This window comes from Numenius arquata, chromosome 7 (genome assembly GCF_964106895.1).
Source record: "Numenius arquata chromosome 7, bNumArq3.hap1.1, whole genome shotgun sequence".
Classification (NCBI taxonomy): domain Eukaryota; kingdom Metazoa; phylum Chordata; class Aves; order Charadriiformes; family Scolopacidae; genus Numenius; species Numenius arquata.
Window position 1 is genome coordinate 6803552 of NC_133582.1, and position 15423 is coordinate 6818974.

A 15423-nucleotide genomic window follows, 5' to 3' on the forward strand; every position below is an offset into this window, starting at 1 on the left:
AAAACCTTGTTTCACTTCCAAATTGAACCGTGCTTTCTAGTCTTAATGTTTGCTGACTGCTGCAATGCATCATTTGAATACATGCCATATTCCACCCCATAACATGCTCAATTTCACTGGGAGCTGAGAGAAACAGCCAATCTGATATTACTCACCGGGGAATCCTTGTCAGAGAGCGCTGTACGGAAATAAAACCTTATCCTCTTTGGGTGTTGGGAACGCTAATGAAGCAAAGCTTGGTACTGGGATCAGAAAGTACCTTACAGGTTGTGGTCTCTGATGTGGTCAAACTGAGGGGTGGCTTATCTGGGCCCTATCTGTCTGTTTATTCAAATGGCAAATGCTCAGCCTCTATTTCTGGACTCTTAGAAAAGCAGACACTTAGCCTTCTGGCAGTAAAAAAATGCAAAGATTTTTTAGAGGGAGAGAAAGCAAAGGGATAAGAGAATCAAAGGTGGAGGGGTGAGATGAGGAGGAGATCTTTCAGACTACGGGGCCAGAGTGATCACAGTGTTGAGGAACAACGCACAGCCATGGCTCAGCCACCTGAAGTTCATTCATGCCCAGATATGTATTTAAATACAGCAAAAAACCCACCCCAAATTTAAAAAAAACCAAGCAAAATACACCTCCTGTTATAGATGCTTATTGCTTCTGCTCACGCCCTTAGCATAGTCTACCTCTAGGACTTAACTCTTCAGGACATCTTTTACATTTTAGATGATGTTTGTCATGTTTGAGTGAGAAAGTTTCCACGCTGCAAACTGCCTTCGCAATAGCGAGTGCAGTCCCAGGCAATCAGCCCCATGTAGTGCTGGCGGCAGGCAGGAGCCTAGCAAAGGCGACGGGATACGAGTCCACTTATGGCGGTGGTGAATTTCGTTCTGCACATGCATCTCCATATCCCCTTCGACAGTGCATTTTTATATGCTTACTGGAATAAACTGAGCAACCTGGTCTAGTGGGAGGTGTCCCTGCCCATGGCAGGGGGGTTGGAACTCGATGATCTTTAAGGTCCCTTCCAACTCTAACCATTCTGTGATTCTATGATTCTATGAAATCGAGTATCGTGTCCAGTTTTGGGCACCTCAATACAAGAGAGAGATCGAGGTGCTGGAGCGAGTGCAGAGGAGGGCAACGAAGCTGGTGAAGGGCCTGGAAAACAAATCATATGAAGAGCGGTTGAAGGAGCTGGGACTGTTTAGTATGAGGAAGAGGAGGCTGAGGGGAGACCTCATCACTCTCTACAACTACTTGAAAGGACACTGTAGAGAGGTTGGTCCTGGTCTCTTCGCACAGGTGACTAATGACAGAACAAGTGGGAATGGCTTCAAGCTCCAGCAGGGTAGGTTTAGACTGAACATTAGGAAAGAATTTTTCACAGAAAGAGTGGTCGGGCATTGGAATAGGCTGCCCAGGGAGGTGGTTGAGTCACCATCCCTGGATGTGTTTAAGAGATGTTTAGATGTGGTGTTGGGGGATATGATATAGGGGAGAACTTTGTAGTGTAGGGTAGATGGTTGGACTCGATGATCCCAAGGGTCTCTTCCAACCTGGACGATTCTATGATTCTCTGAAATAAATAAATAGTACAACCACCGCCGCAGGGAGGGTAAAGGAGTTATTGCAAGACTCTTCCCTCTTAACATGCACGTATGCACGCCTTTTGCTTTTGCTTTTTTAAGCCTACCTCTCCCCGCAACACAACAGAGGTGCATTTCACTTTTTTCCCACCTGAAAATATCAAAGAATTATCAATAGCGAGACAGCCCTCATCAGAAGATAATGGAAGCTACACCACGCGGAATGAAAAGTATGTGGCTAGTTTCTTCATCGTATCCCAGGCATGAAAAATCCGGCAGCGCCGGAAGCTTTTGCAGGGAGACACGGATGGAATTTCGTATCACATCTCCATGGTCTCATTGCTGTTTTATCGCTCACCTGCTGGAAACAAAATATGCCCTTTGTACTGTGCTACGTTAGCCACGCACAGAAAACAACGTGCATTTCTGTCTCATGGTTTCTCCTGAACTAGTATCGTGTCACGTTAAGACCTCAAAAAGTACCCGAATGCTCGGTTTTACTCTCACTACAGACTCACAGCCTCCAGCCGTCCTTCCGTGCGGTCCGTGTCGGCACTGTCAATCAGCATGAAAAATAGCACATTCCCTAGGAGGAATTTAGGAAACCAAAGACCCAACTTCCACCCATAGGGACTCAGTGAAGCGGCATTGCTGAGGGGAGGCTGAAGCGTAAATGAGCTTGAAGTCTGACTTTACTCGAAGCCTGACGGATACAACCTATTGCCTCTACAAAAAGCTCTGCGGATGAAGGAGGGGGGTGGCTTTTGGGAAGGCTTTCAGGTGACTGCCGCCTCCTGAGCCAAAGTAGAATTAATTCTGTGAGGAACATCAATGGCCGATACAGTCACGTAAAAACAAAACTACACTAATGCTTCCCTTTCTCTGAGAACTAACCTTAGCTACTCCTAATAACATCTCTGGGGTGCCAAAGGGTCTTTCGTTGTTCCCTACCGTGTAATAAACCCCCCCTCCAGCTGGGAAACAAACTTCCCAGCAGACATTTTCTCCTTGCCCTCTTGCTCCTCTTTCCCACATCTATCCCCTCTTCCACCCCAAGCGCCTGTGCAGAGCACTCCCAGCTCAGTCACCGCATTCCTTAAAGACAAAATATTCATACATATACTCACTTTCTTTCACTACACAGAAAGGAAAGAGATGAAGAGAACACCGTTTCATTCTAGAGAGATAAAAAGGAATAGCAATCGCCTTCAGCCAGCAGGGTATGTAATAGCTGACCTCCTGCATCCTGCCTTTGATTTTCTCCTCATCGCAATCATCTTTCGTTGGCTAATTCCCAGCATTTTTCCCTCACGCTGGCGGGTTGGCATGGATGGTTACCAGCTGCCAGTGTTTCTCCTCTCTGTCAGCTAGGAGCTGTACTAACGTTAGATGCCTGGCTCAGTCCCACCCAGGGTGCCGCATGCCTTCGCTTTCCAACACACTCGGCTTCTGCCAGCCTTGAACCCGAACCCAGCTCCTGGCCTGCCTTTCTCCTCGCAAAGATTAACCAGGTGATGGAGTTAACCCACTTCAACCCAAGAATCACATGGGGTTGGAAGGGACCTCTGGAGATCATCTAGTCCAAACCCCCTGCCAAAGCAGGTCCACCTAGAGTAGGTTGCACAGGAATGTGTCCAGGCGGGTTTGGAATGTCTCCAGAGAAGGAGACTCCACCACCTCTCTGGGCAGCCTCTTTCAGGGCTCTGCCACCCTCACAGGAAAGAAGTTCCTCCTCATGTTTAGATGGAACTTCTTACATTCAGGTTTGTGCCCATTTCCTCTTGTCCTGTCACTGGGCACCACTGAAAAAAGACTGGCCCCATCCTCCTGACACCCACCCTTTAAGTATTTATAGGCGTTGATCAGATCCCCCCCTCAGTCTTCTTTTCTCCAGACTAAAAAGACCCAAGTCCCTCAGCCTTTCCTCATAAGAGAGATGCTCCAGGCCCCTCATCATCTTTGTAGCCCTCTGCTGTACCCTCTACAGCAGTTCCCTGTCCTTCTTGAACTGGGGAGCCCAGAACTGGACCCAGTGCTCCAGATGGGGCCTCACCAGGGCAGAGCAGAGGGGCAGGATGACCTCTCTTGACCTGCTGGCCACACTCTTCCTGATGCACCCCAGGATGGCATTGGCCTTCCTGGCCACAAGGGCACATTGTTGGCTCATGGTCATCCTATTGTCCACCAGGACTCCTAGGTCTTTCTCCTCAGAGGTGCTCTCCAGCAGGTCAGCCCCCAACCTGTACTGGTGCTCCCTAGGTGCAAGAAGCAGATGACGGATTTTGTAGGACTTAGACCTCGTGGGGAAAGGGCAGGTTTTGCAGCAGCCGTCGGGGAGCGGTCAAGCAGTAAAAGCACAGAGAAATTCAGCCCGTGGTGCATGCTAACATCTACTTTGAACATCATTCTCTTAACAGCAAAGGAAAGAGCTGTGCGGATAAACAAACAAGAAAGCTCCCTTCCCATGGGCAGGTGGGTGTTCAGCCATCTCCAGGAGAGCAGGGCTCCATCACGCCTAATGGCTACTTGAGAAGACAAAATGCCATCACTCTGAATGTCCCCCCCGTTCCTTCTTCTTCCCCCAACTTTATATACTGAGCATGATGTCACATGGTATGGAATAGCCCTTTGGTCAGTTGGGGTCAGCTGCCCTGGCCGTGTCTCCTCCCAGCTTCTTGTGCACCCCCAGTCTACTCGCTGGCGGGGTGGTGTGAGGAGCAGAAAAGGCCTCAAGAGCTTAGCAACAACCAAAACCACCAGAGTGCTATCCACACTGTTTCTCACCACAAATCCAAAACACCGCACTACACCGGCTGCTAGAAAAAAGTTAACTCCATCCCACCTGAAACCAGGACACATCCCATCGTCCTAAAAGAGATGCTCCTTCCCTTTGCCCCTTGGAAGATTTGTAAGGCGCACAGAACTCCACTTAATCCTTTTGGAAGGCAACGTTTCCAGCAGATTATTTATTCCACTAAAAAACTCACCAGTAACCACTCTTTGAAACAGATTCAAGAAATTTGAGCATTACAGGTAAAATTAGCCAAGCTAATTGAGAAGCAAGTTGGTTTTATAACAGAAAGGATCGTATCAGACCACTGCTAGAGAAAGCTTGACCTACTGCTTCGGAAGAACTGTGTTTAACTTCACCAGAGAGAACGGCATTTGGTGCTCTCATGGCTGGAATGACCAGGTGAAGGTTTTTTTCAAATGTGCACCCCAAAGTCAAAAATAACACCAGCAAGGTCGGGAATTTCATTTCTACCCTGCAGGAATCTAATGTAACTGAGGGGGGTTTTATTTGTTGTTGCTGTTTCTGTCTTTTCACCATTTAAGTCCAACCTCTGCTTTCGGAAAACCAGGTGAATAAGGTGTTTTCACGGACGATGCTCCTCTGTCCGGCGCCCACCTTTCAGCTTACCCACAGAGACTCGCCGCGCACTTCTATGAGCCAAGCCAGGCAGGTAATAATAGCGAATAAAAAGCCTATTCGCCGAAGCACTGGCTCCTTCTCAAGTAAAGCAGAGTACCACTACAGCATGAATGACTCAATCATCTACTTGAGAGCTATTACTTGCAGCGATGAAGCAATGTTAATTGGATAATGGCCTGCTGCCAGCTAATATTGGCATGACCTACAATACCCCTGGCTGACAGCCGTGTCTCTCTCTCTATCACACCTTTTTTTTGTAATCTGGATGGGAAGTGGAAACCATTAAAAAAGCCTCATAAGTGCCATTTAACTTCTTATCATGAATTAAAAGCTTAATTAAGTGCCTTGTTAAAGGAAGGAAGACCAGTTTTCGTGATTAAATAAAACAAAACAACAGTTAGGGGTATGACTAACTTTACAGCTTTAAACTCAGTTCTTGGAAAATATTAATTCTGGGTTGCATTTAACAGCAGCTGCTGGAGGAAAACGGCACAATTGCTGAAAAATACCCTGGGTGAAAAGCAGGCAAGATTCTAGTTGTTTACCAAAACCTGCGAATGAAGAGAAAAGCGCAGAAGTTAAGAGCTAATGGGGCCCTCTATGATCAGCTGCAAGCATCTGAAATACTCCATTCCTCTAACCCTGCTCTGAGGGCTCGTAGTTCACATACCACGGCTACATCTGAGCCCTCGTTATTAGCCCTTGCTGTTTTTTCCAAGCGCTTATCTACACATTAAAAATATGTTGCTTTAACAAAAGGTGGTGTATGAAATCAAATTACCGAGGCCAGCACAAAAGGGTTTATGGAAGCTCTTCAATCAGTGCAGAATTAGCTCCATACTGACTTGGTTTAAGTTGATTAGGGAAAGGTTTGAACTGAGGCACATTAAGTCACGCTTGAACTGACCCGAAATGTCTAACACAAAGTTCTGCGGCGGTTTAAAACATTGTAAGTTCAACTGGTCCCAATTCTGTGCGTGCACAATGTCTCCCTACTGAAATGACTGGCGTATCATAAAGACTGCTCTCACTTGTAATTGGATAGGAACAAGAAATAATACAAAAAACATCTGTTCGCTGTTTAGCTAGACAACAGTTAACAATGTCTGGATGCCAGATTAACAAAAAGACCCCAACATGCTATGAAATAAAAAGAAAAAATAAAAAAATCTGCAATTTAGACCTCAGAGGCAGATTTACTGCTTTGAATAATCAAAAATAAGTTCTTTTGTTTTGATGTTAAGCTCCCTCATGCCAACATTACATGAGTGTAAAAGCTTTATATATAAAGCTTTATTCAGCTCCAACATCAAACCTTTCAGAAATAATAATAATAATGCCCTTTCTCCGCAATTGTGTACTTTAGTAGTTATCAAACCACGCCAGAATTCAAAACGCAATGCTTATATGGTTAACTTAAAAATAGCTTTGCTAATTTACGAGTCACCTCTGGAAAAGTTTTGAACTGTGAAGACTTATATTTAAAAATTATTTTCAATCCCTGTTTTTCTATAACAACTATATGCCAACATAAATTGTCCCTAAGCCTGAAAAAAAGTATTGGCTCAAGACACTAACTTTCAACTTTTGCTTTAAATTTTTCCTCTAGATTCAATGGAGTTATCAGCAATTAATCTGCACGTGGGAATGATCTGTACAAGGAGACACTGGTAAATGTAGGCATCTTTTTTCATAGGCCAAGAGAGCTCTTTTCCAGGATGAGAAAGTTAAAGCCCTGGTGCTCTGCAACTAATCGAAACATGGGGCAAAATAACAGTGGTCGTCTTAGGTGAAGCGTGACAATTTCAGTACTGGGAAAACCCTTAAGAACTAGATTCACTGCTTCTACGAAACCATGGACTTCACTGGAGCTTTAACAGCACCCAGTGCAACCCTAAATCACTACAACTTTTTATCTTTCATGGAGATATATTCTAAGATGTAAAACCCCAATACTTCATTTATCCAAAGGGGATTCACTTAAATAGAAATTGTTTATGGTTGGCCTGGAAGAATTTTTTTAATGTAGTATCTCATATAAAAGACATAGAAAGGCAAACTTTTGTGTTTTAAATCTTTAGTGTTCATATGAACATCGGACTGGGGCATGGAGTGCAGACACATCACGATCCCTCTGCTACCCTGTGGCTCAGCACCTCACTGCTGCTGTGATTAGAAATCTGCTCATTTCCAACCTACTTTTACTAAAAAGCCAGTGGAAACCAATCAAAGTTTGTGTCAACACTCTCTTTGAGTATTAAAGAGAGACTCCTCCTCTCAGCTGTTTCATCTCCTCTGCCTACATGGAGCTGCAGCATGTTGCAGTTGTCACGACAGCAGAATGAACCTGGCATGGTCTTGTCTTGTCCTCCTTTAGGCCACGTTCTTTCTTCTGAACATCTCAGTCACTCTTGCATATGTTTATTTGAATTTCAATTATTTTTCTTTATCTAACTGGACCTGAATCATACATGGAGGTCTCACCGAGGCTTTGTAGAAGAGTGCTGATACTCTCCTCTCTCTTCCTACCTGTGTACCCCTGGGCATTTCTTGTCATCTCTCTGCTCCCACCCTTGCTTCGTGGTGTGAAAGCTATGCGACACTGTCTGAGACTCGATTCTTCCACTGGAAATTATTAGTGGACACTGTAGAATCATAGTGTGCATCCTAGCACGTCCTCTGCGATATCTCTAAACTCCTATGCAAAATGTCTGGGTTGAAATTTCTTCATGAGTAATATTCAGTGTCAAGACTCATGAGGTCACAGCCGGTGACCTACTTCTTCTAATGCTCTCCAACTTGTGCCGTGACAACATCACAACGCCGCTGAAGTCTCTGGAGAGCTAAACTAGAGGGGGAAAAACAGCATGTGACACTTTGGGACCAGTCATCATTTAAAAACACACCATGCTGCTTCATGGGCGTTAAGCAAATGATGGTGAAAAACCCTCTCTATGCCAGAGCACCTTCCCACTGAGCCACTGCAGCCCCATGCCCATGGGACATGGCCACCCCTCGTGCCACCAGTCCCAGCTGGAGACGCCGGGCAGGCGGTCCTGAGGCGGTGGATGATAGCAGCCCTGGCCAGCAGGCACACACCTCCCCTCCGTGGGCAGCAAAGCCACTGGTGTGCCCGACAGTAGCTGTGCTGTCACAGCCTGTGAGGAAATTACAGTGGGGGTGGAAGCCAGCCAGTGAGATTTCGTGGTAAAATAAAGTAAACTTTCCAGTGAGGTAGGTATTTTCTACGTCCCTTGGCTTCCTGCTGTGGGAGCCATGCTGCATAAGAAAAACCCTGCTTTTTGACAGACCGTGTTCATGGTTTCTCGGTGGAAAACACATGGCCCAAAGCAGTTAAATCCCAAACTCATTGTGAGGGGAGGCGAAAGGAAGCAAGGCTTGAATGAGGTACAGGAGAGGGGAAGAGGTGGATGAGGGTACGAGTTGCCAGAGAAGAGTGGACAGCAATGAAACTCCCAACAACGTGACAGCTCGCATGACTTTTCAACAATAACCTGCCATCCAGCAGCCACATCACCCCTTTCAAATTTCCTGTCTGGAAGAGCAGAAGAATATCAGGGTCCTGATAACCCCCCGAACGAAGCTACGGTAATTAAGCGTTTGGGTACGACTCCCTCGGAGGTGGTGAGAAAGGCAAGCTGAAGCATCTTAACGCTTTGCTGCCATACCTGTTAGGAGTTATCACCGGTGAGGAAGGTTGGCGTGAACATGTCCATCCTTCACTGATGCAAAACCCACCCAAACACAAAAACCACATCCAGACCTGCAACGGGGCAGGCACCAACACCTGCGCCACGCTCCCCTTGGCCACCTTAGTGGACCGTGGAGGTGTTCCTCACCATGGGAGATAGGGGGGGCTCATGTTTAAGGCGGGGGGCACGGTGACATACTGTACCTCTTCCGGCAGGCTGACCACCAGGTCATTTTCCGTCTGCCCTACCAAGGCCTGCAAGAAGTACTCGCTGCAGGCAGCCAGCACAGCCCGGTGGGCGCGGAACTCCTTCCCCTCCACGATCAGCGTCACGTCACAGAGAATGTCCTGCTTCCGCTGGTCATTTAAGCAGAGGAGAATATTGGTACAGTGCACCGTTGACTCATACACATACATGGGGGAGTCAGTCTTCTCATCCACAGACATGCCGTTCACACCCTGCAGGGGAGAAGGGAGGAAGAAAACACAAACGAGGTGGTGAGAACGCGGTGCGGCAGGATGATGCCCCATTTCTGGGTAGCTTGTGGCCTTGCCCAAGCAGCCCATTAACTCTTAAATTCAAGTAAGTTGCTTGGGAAAGGTATGGGGAAGGGTGTTGGTTGCCACCGGCTTTCACTCTGCCGCGCTTCGATTACCTAACACCCCCTCCCCCCAGCTTCCCCCTCAAAACCAAAATAGAGATTAGAAGGACTGCAAAGTGCTTTCCTTCAACCACCTACTATGCATCTACAATTTTCGATTTAGTAGAGGCGATACTGTGGAGACGTGGGAAATTTTAGAAGATTTGAGCAAAAAATGCAAGAGTGACTGTCGGGTCTTCTAATAGTGAAAAAAGGGCTTTGTGCTTGCTTCTGTTATTTTCAGATTAAGGGAAAAAACCCTCAAAACCCCAGCCTATTCTTCAGCAGATGGGCAGCACTGTGTGTCTACACTGAAGACCTTGGCTCAAGTGAGAGGTAAGGTGGAACTGCACCCGACGAAGACAAACCCCTAACTACAGCAACCTCATGCCTCAATCACAATTAAGAGTGATTTTAAGCCTTACGGGGGAGAGAAAGATGTTTAGTGGCTTCAGAAGAACTTTCTGCAACTGGCATAACCTTTGAATACGGGAATTGGACTTGCAGTGGTGGTGGTGGCAGGTCAACTTCCTCCAACACCCAGCACTGCATGAACCCCTTGCACTTGGACACACTGAAGTAATTCTTCTTTTACGCAAAACTTTCTGCCCAGCACCAGACTGAATCCTCTTTGCATTATTTTCACATTTCAATTTCTCTGAGTGCAAAACTGTAAAAGCCCGTGCTGCTGCGTCTGAACACACTACGTACCCAAAACCGAACCAAACACACTTGTTCTAACATTTACGCGGGAAAAAAAGATTATTTGTATGTACTCTATCTGCTGCTGAAAGGGAAGTCGTGCAAACACACAAACGTCAAGTATTTTAAGGAATTATGTTTCCAAACAGCAACCACCTTCTGAGAGATTAAGATTCAGACACATTCAGGGCTAAGGACGACAGACTGGGGTATTTTGGTATAATACTGCTGCACTGCAAGGATCTGACCACTGTAGTGTGGTGGGTTGACCCTGGTTGGACACCAGGTGCCCACCAAAGCTGCTCTATCACTGCCCTCCTCAGCTGGGCAGGGGAGAGAAAATACGACGAAAGGCTCGTGGGTGGAGATAAGGACAGGGAGATCGTTCAGCAACTACGGTCACGGGCAAAACAGACTCGACTTGGGGAAAATTAATTTAATTTATTACCAATCAAATCAGAGTAAGATAATAAGAAATAATAACAAAATCTTATAAACACCTTCTCCCCATCCCTCCCCTATTTCCCAAGCTTAACTTTACTCCTGATTTTCTCTACTCCTCCCCCCTGAGCAGCGCACGGGAACGGGGAATGGGGGTTGCAGTCGGTTCATCACACGTTGTCTCTGTTGCTCCTTCCTCCTCAGGGGGAGGTCTCCTTACTCTTCCCCTGCTCCAGCGTGGGGTCCCTCCCATGGGAGACAGTCCTCCATGGACTTCTCCAATGTGAGTCCTTCCCACAGGCTGCAGTTCTTCAGGAACAGACTGCTCCAGTGTGGGCTTCCCATGGGGTCACAGCCTCCTTCAGGCATCCACCTGCTCTGGCATGGTGTCCTCCATAGGCTGCAGGTGGTACCTGCTCCACTGTTAACCTCCATGAACTGCACGAGGACAAACCTGCCTCACCATGGTCTTCACCACAGGCTGCAATGGAATCTCTGCTCCGACACCTGGAGTACCTCCCGCCCCTCCTTCTTCACTGACCCTGGTGTCTGCAGAGTTGTTGCTCTCACATATTCTCACTCCTCTCTCCGTTGCACACTTGGGTTTTTTGTCCCCCTTCCTAAATATGTTATCCCAGAGGCACTTCCACTGTTGCCAATTGGCTTGGCCTTGGCCAGTGGTGGGTCCATCTTGGAGCCAGCTGGCATTGGCTCTATAGGACACGGGGGAAGCTTCTAGCAGCTTCTCACAGAAGCCACCCCTGTAGCCCCCTGCTACCAAAACCTTGCCATGCAAACCCAATACGTGTAGAAAGTGGAAGCAAAATTCCTCCTCTGCTACTTTTTAACATGGATCTTTGGAGCGTTTTCCTCTGCTGCTACAATATGCAGGTACACATGTACACCCAACATGACTTCAGATTGTTTCTCCTGCCACGCGTTCAAAGCAGGGTACTATTTTCCTACAGCATCATTCACAAGATACTAATAATCTAGACAAAAATGGACTTAAGAGGACCTGCTTGCTACTTGTACAAGTACATACTTTTAAGTATTTACTAGACTTCTCAAAAATAACTCCATCTTCCCACCTTTATAGGAGTATTTTTAAGCTAGTGGCTATGATGACTCTTTCTACAAAATAGGTGTTTTTTCCAACATTACAAAAGTACAATATTACTGGAATTCTTAATGGGATGCTTACTGCTTACACCTTCTCTTTTACTGGTATTTTCAGTATTTGCTGCTGACTCAAGCTATGCTTCTGAGTACCCAGCTGAAATGCCTACATGAACAGAAAAAACCCAGCCAACCAACCAACCCAGCACCCATCAGCCCTTCACTGACTTCATCTCTAGAGAGAAGAAACAAACCTGCTTATTGATCTTCACGTAGGTAAGGGGGAGAGACACTGTGGGTTTTTTCATGCTAGCAGATGGATTTCTTAATCATGAGAAAATTCATTCTTTTTTTTTCTCATAAATTGAGACTAACGAGAAGAATTGACAGCAATCATTCTATTAGCACTACGGTAAGGTAAAAGAGAAAATGATACTTAGCTCATCCCACTCATATCTTTCTGTGTAACTGAACTCTGATGCTAACGATAGCGTTATAATGATGTTCTAAGTGGTCACTCTTGCGTGCTATGAAATGCAAGAGTTTACAAGAACAATCTAGTGGGAAAACCTGAGAGTTGCAAATGACAATGCAAAGAGGAAAGTGTTCATTTTTTTTTTCTTTTTTTCCAGACATGTCTTATGCCTGTAATGTCTCAGATGATGAATAAATGTACAAGAAACCTGAAACCTGGCAGGTAATGAACAGAACATCAATTATATTTTCAGTGCTTTTTTTTTAAAAAAACAAAAAACACGATTTGCCTGAAATTGCAATCCTTTTTTACAGTAATAGTGCAATTTGTGTGAATCAAACCCTGAATTACTTGGTCACTAATTAGTAATTTCCCACTTTTTTAACTACAGCTCTCATCAAGTGTATTTTTTTAAAAAATTCATTGCATGCCCTGTGAAGTGCTGAAAATACCACGGTGTATTTCCCCGCTGGCGAGCGAGCCTGCCTTCGATGCTAGGAAACCTGACCGATGTGGTACTGAGGTGCTGGGGCTGTAAATAGCACCCTCAGCTCCAGCAGATCCCCAGCTCCCGAAAAAGGACCTCCACCCAGCCGCCTATAGGGCCACGCTGTCCCAAGGCTACCGTCGTGACTCCAGCGGCTTCCCGAAAGCGGATCTGAGCCGTGCCCCTTCCCGCAGCTGCTGAGAGCCCGCATGGATGCCCTGGCCGGCCGCAATCTCAGCCCAGCACAGACTTCCCCTCGGCCGCTCCAGGAAGCACCCTGAGCCCTGCATTGCGCACAGGGAAGACGGGGCTGGGCTATGGCTCGGGACCACCTATTTATCAGCTTTTAATGTTTCAACACAAGTGATTTACGGGCTTCCCTTTTCCACGATCTGCCATCGACTGAATGACCTCCAGGCACGAGGTGTTTCCTCTCCAAGAGGGCTTTATCCTGCAGGACAGGAGCGAGATGGTGAAACCCCACACTGGGAAGTATATTGTTCATTTTCATGGGAAAAGGGTTTAGAGTGCAAAGATTAAAGGTCACTGTAGGGCTTTGGCATGTAGTAGCAAGAAAATTAGCAGAATTCAACTTTTTTTTTTTTTCCTCTCCTCGGCAGAGAAGCAGGGATCGAGTGTTAACTCTGAACTCTGAGGCAAGCCATGCTGGAAGTCTTTTATACAGTGTTAATTCAAACCACATCATTTTTTTTTTCTGAATTCAGTACTATGCTGAGTTTGCAGAAGCTTCTTCATGGAAATCATTGTTACACACTTGGTATTTCTTCAAACTGAAGAGAGAATGTCTTAGCAAGTCTTTCCCTGGCTCACAAGAACATGCTGTGCAGTTGTTTGCATATAGGTCACCACACTGCCAGAAAAAGCCTCTTTGAAACAAAAGTTTCCAGAAACTGGCACGAACTATTTACTGTGGGCAAGGAAAGCACCACTGAAACCTCGCCCAAAAAAAAAAAAGTTGCTGGTAAAGGCCAGCAACTGCAGTGAAGGGAACTGGAACGTTGCTTACACGGTCCTTCCACAGCAACGGGTGGGAGATCCCACCGAGGCCTTCTGCATGGGCAGCATGGAGGAGGCACGCGAAACCTCAGGAGACCAAAAAAGTTGCTCATGGAAGATCAGAATCACTTCAGTTTGCAGCACATTGTCTCCATCGGCTGGTGCTCGCCCAAAACTCTCCAGGAACTCATGAACAAACCGCCTAAGCTGCTACCAAAAATGCATTACCTATCACGAAAAAACCAGCTCCTGCCTCACAAGACTAGGGGGCAGGCAACGTGGTGGCTGTTTTTAAAGGGAAACATTAAGGGAGAGAAAAATCTTATCATGGCAGACCAGAAAGTCCTGCATCAGAACTGGGTTAATTACGTGAAAAGGTAGAACTCGATCGTGGCAGAGCCACAGAGCACTTAACCAGGCACATTACCATCGTGACAAAGCAGCATGGCTTCTGCGAGGGGAAGTCATGTCTCTGATGGGCTCTATTAGAGTTCCTGAAGTGTGTCAAATTAGCAGTGAGGAACACTGGTACGTGTAATTAGTGTTGACTTTCAGAAATCCTTTGACAAAACCTTTACAAAAGGCTGCTAGAGGAGCTCAGTTGTCATAAGGTGAGAAGTTGCATCAGACTGGAAATCACTTAGGCTAAAATATATTCAACAGAGAAGGGATGCAGGGGCAATTTTCAGCAGGTTAACAGTGAAATTCCTCCAGAAATGGAACAGCAGCAGTAATGGCTCACACCCACCTATGCTCACAGCATGCAACACACCTAAGCTCATCTGATCTCTGAAGGTAAAGCAGGGTTGGCCACAGATAGGATGGAAGACTGCCCGGGCATACCAGGGTCCTAACAGCAGCCTCCCACTCCTGCAGCGAGGTCATCAAGAAGATGGAGCCAGACAACGGAAGCAATTAGAAGCAACAGAGGTTTAGACTGGACATAAGGAGAAACCGAGGAACAGGTTGCCTGGAGAGGTTGTGTCATCTCCACCCTTGGAGGTTTTTCAAGACCAGACTAGCAGATAGCACTGATAGCAGATAGCTATATAGCTCAGATATAGCACTGAGCAACCTGCTCTGATCTCAGAGCTGACCTGCTTTGCGCAAGAGGTTGTGGTAGGAACCTCCTGAGGTCCCTTCCAACATGAATTATCTGATGAGCCTACATCGGTTAAGTGACCTATAAGTCCAAAGATCATGTCAGGGAGACTGAAATTGATACAATCAGTTCAAATGTCAAAGGTAATAAGGATTGTTGGGAATTTCAGAAAGGCTTAACATACAAAAGAATTAGACACTAACAAGTTGACGCACTAAATCCTGGGCCCTCTACTACACAAAAGTAGCAATTAGAGGAAAAAACGTAATTTTATAGAATGGTTGAAGTTGGAGGGGAACTCTGGATATCAACTTAGTCCAACCTCCAACCTAATTAGTCCAACCTCCTTGCTCAAAGCAGGATGAGCTACAGATGTCTGCTTGGGACCGTGTCCAGTTGGGTTTTTAGTATCTTCAAGGATGGAGACCCCCACAACATCTCTGGGCAAGTTTGACCATCTCTGCTGCAGGCTGACCACCATCACAGTAAAACAGGAACTCATTGACCTGGAATCTCAATTCCAGTTTGGAGTCTCTCATGGAAAAGACAGACTGGAGATTGACAGACTGATATCACCTAGAGACAGATTTTAGAGAGAGAGAAGTATTTTAATAGGAGATATATTTTCTAGTAACTTCTGGTGTAGTACACTGTTGTGCAGTGTCTGCATCTGATTACTGACCTTCAAACAGGGAGAAAAGAAATCCTCAG

The 15423-nt window shown here is 46.2% G+C and overlaps 1 protein-coding gene across 1 annotated transcript in view; it reads right to left on the reverse strand.

Moving 5' to 3' along the window:
- Window positions 1–9175, reverse strand: part of BACH2 (BTB domain and CNC homolog 2) — a 44075-nt gene extending 34900 nt beyond the window's left edge. Inside the window, exon 1 of the mRNA XM_074150900.1 lies at window positions 8933–9175. Within this exon, the coding sequence (XP_074007001.1) occupies window positions 8933–9175 (243 nt within the window). The remainder of the gene's footprint in view (window positions 1–8932) is intronic.
- Window positions 9176–15423: the final 6248 nt, after the last annotated feature.